The sequence below is a fragment of the Seriola dumerili genome, unplaced genomic scaffold (genome assembly GCF_002260705.1).
Source record: "Seriola dumerili isolate Sdu_G_001 unplaced genomic scaffold, Sdu_1.0 BDQW01000017.1, whole genome shotgun sequence".
Classification (NCBI taxonomy): domain Eukaryota; kingdom Metazoa; phylum Chordata; class Actinopteri; order Carangiformes; family Carangidae; genus Seriola; species Seriola dumerili.
Window position 1 is genome coordinate 5,591,069 of NW_019174272.1, and position 6,280 is coordinate 5,597,348.

Here is a 6,280-nt window from a genome sequence, read left to right on the forward strand (position 1 = left end):
AGGGAGAACCGTATGTGTGCACTCAAAACATAGTGTAGGATTCAGTGGTTTAGTCCAAAAGACACATAATTGGTTTGTTCGTCGTATGTTTGTAGATTTTGTAATGTACTGTTTTGGTGTTTTTGTCTTGATCCCAAATCTGTAATATTACGTAAAACTGACAAAAGATTAGAAGCAATTGTCATTAAAGTACTGACCCTTTTGTTTACAAGGTCAGCCTTCAGCTTTGATCACGTTGACTGTTACACAGAAGTGTCACTGTGAGGACAATGAACTCCCCCCTGCCTGTCATGATTAAGAAATTATGTCTCCAGTTCCAAACATGGGTCAAAGTGAATAGATAATGACCCATAAGTGCAGATCTGCTCTCTGTCGATGTTACCTGGACTCATACATGTGGCTCACCTACTATACATGTGGCGTGTTTATCCATATAACCCAATACCATCAATTACACACAACAAGCCAACTGCTCTTTAACTAAAGCATTTATATTGTTTCAGGTAAGAATTCATCACAATACAGACATGTATGTTGTGTATCAACACCAACTTCCTATATTGCTTTTTCTGGCTCATTGTCTCAGCTCACTTGGTTGACATACGCATGACATGTTTGACCATATTTCCAATACCATCAAAAATATAGTGATAGTGATACTCTGTTTCCCACATGAAGGTGGGGGTGCTGACCACTTTGTTCTTCTCATCCACATAGGCTTCGTGCAGGAAAAGGTTAAGGTCAAAGCAGGAAGTAATACGGAAGAAAAATAACGACAACATGAACACAAATATTAGTAGATTTTGTTAACCAATGCACATATTAAATAGAGATTTTTGAAAGGATATATATGGCTCGCGGACATTGTGGCGTGCGCCCATGCTCTTTATGGCCTGCACTATGGTTGTATGAGGCCAGTTCCCCCAGCGAGTGTTGTCGTCCCGCTCATAGCCCATGGTCACCTCGATGCCGGGCAGCACACGGCAGGCCAGCATAGGAGCCATGCTGGCCAGTCTGAAAACAGGAGCAGACAAGTGTTGTGAGGTTTTTATTAAGTCAAGATTAAGACTGATCAGGGTGTGAGAGTAATTGCCTTAACAGTATCAAACAGGAGGGAGTCAAAGCCTGAGAAAGAAAAGCTCTCCCAGCACAGAGCACTGGGAAAGCAGTGTGAAGCTCAGTGTCTCACTTAGCAAACTACTATTGCTGAATGAGACAAGAATACAGACTGTCAGCTGTTTATCATCACCATTTGCCAATAAATAAAACCAAGGGAGAACGAAAACACACTAGTTTGTGCAGTTTTAGTGGGATTAGCAGCATTAAACTGAATTTTCAGTGTAGTTTAAGTCAGTAGTTGTCCTTGCTACCTGACATGACTTCTGTTTCAATGACAAAGGAACCTGGAGTTGATGCCAACAGGAACTTAATTAACTTTAATCCCTTTTCCACATTTTAAACAGCAGTCTTAGACCACATCTGATGTAACAGCACGTTATTTAAAACCCCCGTGCACACACCCACAGTATGGTCCACCCACACAGGAGTTCTCCCTTCCTGGACATGATTGGACCTTCTCTCAGACCTGTGTGGGTGTGTGCTCATATCACTATCACGCTCCAGTTATTTTCATTGGATACTTGACAGTAAAAACAAACCAGAAACACAGAAATAGAATGAGAGGGGAGGGGCAAGCGGCAAAGATATGTAGTTTGGTGACCTCAGATCATTGTCAGCATCGCTCCTCCCCCAGCATGAACCTGAGCGTAGATGTAATCAGCCGAAGTGGAAACACCTGTGTGGGTGTGCTGTGCCTTTAAAGAAATACAGGTGCTATTTTATGCTTATACTTATTTATTGGAGACTTCAGCAGTACAGTCCAGTCACATCTTGTTAGTGGGGCAGATTAGTGGGGCAAATTGACAATTGTGCATTTTATGACTAAAGCATAAAAGTTTCATCATATAATCTACATATCCCAAGGTTTTATTTCAGACGTGAAGGCGATTTGTATCTGACCTCCGGTGACGCTGAGAGGTCATTGACCTCAGCATTGCATTTCTCCAGTTTTTGCCCCATTTCTCCATTATAATCATCTTTGCCAAAATTGCATAAACATGCGTATTTGCTGCTATGGCCATGTGACATAATTTTGCTTAGAGCACCAATTTTGCAGGGGGACTGCAGAGCCCATCATTTCCAGGGTTTTAAGGTAGCTATAGCTTGTTAAAAACACTGACAACTTCAGTGTGTTGTATGGAATCACATGACTAGCTGGTACATTAGTGAACACTCTAAGCTAGCATGCTAGTTTGGTCTGGACTACATTCATTGCTCCAGGGGTTTCTGCCCCGTCCTGGGGGTCATATCTGAAATGCCTCCATGTCTGAAAATAAACGTAATGGTTAATAGAAGCAGTGGAGAAAGTTTCATGCTTTAGTCATAAAATGCACAATACCTTTCATATACATGCTTATCTGCTGCACTATGTAGTCTACATAAGGGAATGGTGTACATTTTGCTGGGCAGTTGAAACAGCTGTTTAAATTTACACCTTTTTCATTGTAGGAAAAACACAGGTGTTACTAATAACATTAAAAATGGCTCTGTTTTGTTCAAGTGTACCAGGACTGTGAGACTGGTGCATTTAAAAGTTGAGTCATCAAGTTTATAAGATGCTTGTATATGGAATTAACCAAGACTTTCAAGGCAATGTAAAACCACAGCTCACTGTAGTAATGCCTTATGAACTAACAGGATTGCTTCATTGAAGCTCAGGAAGTATAGCACATTTACTCCATGCTTGTTTTCAAATAAATTGTAAAAAAAACCCAACAACAACCAGTTCCTAGGTAAGGGTGTAACCAATTGATTCACATCTTGTCTTTTATTCTCCTAAATCAAACAGTAGTGAAACACTGATGAAATCTGAGGACACACATGAACAGAGGAACAGTTTGCACTGTGGCGGGGGCTGCAGAGGGGCTGTCTTAAGGTTTGTCACCAAGGGCTAAATTACTGCTTTGAGAGATGATGTGGTTCTAAATTTATACGCTGCTTGTTTTGTCGACAGATCACTTTAACAAGACAGCAATTACAGCTCTGACAAAACAGAACAATGGAACTGGGTGTATCTGAAAGCAGTGCGGCATCTGTCTGCTGCAGCAACATGTGAAACCCAGTGATAATTCTGACTCCTACATTGCACAGCAACATCCATTTTGCACATGTTTGATAATTGTCATTGCTCTTAATCATTTTTACATTGTATTTTCATTTTTGATCAAATAATCTTTATTTTCTTAAACTCTTTACAGGGATAAATGGCAATAGGAAAGGATTACACTAGCTGGCTCTAAGTCAAATAAACCTCTGTTGTCATGGTGAAAGCTGCTTCATCCTCTTCTTGTTCCTCCTCAACTTCCAACTCCACTCTTTAATTCCTGTAATCATGCAACTACTGTCATCTCAGACCTTCCATTCTACATCTGGCCACCAGGTGTCCTCTCTCCTGACCCTGTCACCTGTCTGCACAGCTGCACCTCATCACCCCATCAGTCCCCCTGTGCCAGTGTGGCAGCCTAAAGGATCAGTCAGATCACATACTATATGTTGCCTTCATTCTGTCCTGCCTGCTTTAACCCTGTGGATTAGTTTGCCTGGTCTCACTGCCTCCTTGTCGCGCCGTTACCTGCACTGTCCTCTTCAGAGGGTAAAGAGTGATTTCACTGCACCTGCTCTTCCTGCTGTGTCTGCTCTGATCACTGACAGATGATACTAGTACGCATGAAGAATGATAGAAAGAGTGAAAAAAGAGAGTGATATTTGGCTGTTACAGTGACAAACTAAATCATAAACCAGTCAAATAGTCATCTGTGTATTCTACATGTCCCACAAACATGGGGAGTAAAGGCTGTTTAGTTTTTCTATTCCATTAATGTGTCTCCCCTATGATTTTTCAGTAAACAGGCCACAGATACAGTTAGTTAATGCATCGAGTAGCTGTATGACCACAACATACAGACACAGTATGGCCACAGTATGCTTTGAAAAAATCAGAGTGAGCTATTTCTGATCTGCAGAGCATTTTTAAGAAATATAAATGTTAAAAACTCTAATGATTTCTGTTGACAGTGTAAGCAAAGGTTCTGCTGAAGTTTAAATTTGGTGCAGTCTGTGACAATGTGGCGACTTTTCAAATACGTTGTTTTTTACACACTTTCTGAAACCAAAGTCTTTCAAGTTCAGTTATTTAATGCAGATTTTTTTTATCACATTTCTATATTTTAGATTTAAAAAATATATATTTTTGTGAATATATAGTTTTACTATCATGAAACACAAATGCACATGTGTAAGCAAAACGGCACTGAGTTGCTTCACACCTTTGTTTATGCCATAGGTGTTGGAATAATAATTTTTAGTGGTGGTATATGTGGTAAAAGTAAAATGTAGTGTCTAGGAAACACCATACTGACCATGTGAAACCAAATAAAATTCAGATGATATCACAGTTTAAATTCTAATGCAATGGTAATAAGAGTTTCTTTTATCTATATTTATATATATATTTTTTTTTTAATTTACAGCCAATTTACATTCTGGAAAATTTAAATTTTGATGTTCTATTTTTTTCCATCCATAAAAGCTAAGTATTCAATCTGTATTCTCACTTTTTCCTTTCTACAGCTGCTCCAATGTCCCAATTCAATTATAGGGATTGTTTAAATCTGGTGTTTATCTAGTCTAATGTGATCTAATTTAATCTGATTTAAAGTATGGTACCAGTCAATGACAGTCTGCAATTTTGCCTCATGTTCAGATTTAAAATGTTAATTTTAAGTGACTGTGTTGCCCAAAATTTGTTATCAAAAATAAAAGAATGCTCCCCTGCTATTTGAATCTACTCATCACACATAAATAGTGATTTACAGTATTGCTCCCTCAGCACTGATAGATTAAGAGTGACTAGGTGATACATACCCAATAGGCTTGCGTGAACGGTGGAAGTCTTTAAGCACCCTTTCCACATCATTATGCAGTTTGCAGTCTTTGCCATCCTTCACAAAAGAGGATCTAAAGAGTTGAGAGTTATATTCGACTATTAGTGTTCCATCTTCACCATGCCAGCTTGTATTCTATCTCGTTTTACTCTATTTTACACTCCATATCCTCACAGCGATTACTTCGCATCTAATTCATCCTCACAGATTCTTGGTGATACCATGGCCTCCAGGAAAGATGACAGCATCGAAGCTGTTGACATCCAACTTGGCCAGGTCCTGCATTTGCATCATTCCCTGACCATGACTGAAACGAGCTGACTCCGTCATCATGTTCCTGTGTAATGGCCAGAAATAATCATAAATACTACCTTGTGAAATTAGTCAATTCAGATGAGTAACATACAAACTCACATAAGTCACTGGACCCTTCTGGGACCCAGATCCATCAGTGTTTCCTAACAAGCCTACCGGTTCTCGCCAGAGCCAGGTTGCTTTCTCATGTGGTCCATCACATGCATCTGCTGTTGATTTGGAGAAAACATCTGGAAGCGAGCACCATTACGGCTGAGGTGGTACATGGTGCTGAAGACAAGAGATGTGAGTTACCATCTCTGCACGGCGATATGTTAATGCAATATTCCTGTCCTGACTCATACTCACTAGACTCCCTCATGGACATCAGTCCCATCCCACCAGCCACATCCTGAGAAAACCTGGAACACATTGTGATTCACAAATCACAATAATGCCCAGACTAGAATTTTGCCTACCTTTTTGTTGCCTGATGCTTTGTTGATTTCTTTCACTTACCACTGCAACATTGGTATTTCCCCAATTGCCATAGTCACCGTGGTGAACAAAGCAGGCAGGCTGGCGAGAGAGAACAGCCAGTGTTTGTTTGGACAGCAAAGTCCTGGTTGCCAGCATGGTTTAGATTAAGTCTCACTGTGTTAGGAGGAAAATATGACTCAACAGTTTGCCACCGAGCCCGTAAAGACTTTAGATGGTTGTAGTATTTATTCTGCTGTGGCTGTCTGTATATATACCACTAGAGTGTGGCCAAGTGACGTTTCCCTGTAAGCTCTATTTTCTCAGAAGCCTTGACTGACCTATTCACCTCATGAACACCCTTCCCTATTAATACCTTGTTTATTCATCTGATTAACTTAAGTTATTTGGCCACATAATGGCACTTTAGCTTTGGAGAGTAAGATAAACATGTAGTGCTTTTACCCATGAAATATCTTGACCCATTTAGCTTTCAACTCTTGACG

General features: G+C 40.0%; 1 protein-coding gene across 1 annotated transcript; it reads right to left on the reverse strand.

Annotated features, from left to right (window-relative positions):
- Positions 1–470: 470 nt before the first annotated feature.
- LOC111229582 (ES1 protein, mitochondrial) lies at positions 471–6,003 on the reverse strand. The gene is made up of 7 exons (XM_022755959.1): positions 5,817–6,003; positions 5,667–5,719; positions 5,475–5,588; positions 5,209–5,340; positions 4,984–5,076; positions 849–1,014; positions 471–722 (listed from the first exon to the last, which is right to left on the reverse strand). The coding sequence occupies exons 1-7, from the start codon at positions 5,931–5,933 to the stop codon at positions 588–590; spliced, it is 810 nt and encodes a 269-aa protein (XP_022611680.1). The 5' UTR covers positions 5,934–6,003; the 3' UTR covers positions 471–587.
- Positions 6,004–6,280: the final 277 nt, after the last annotated feature.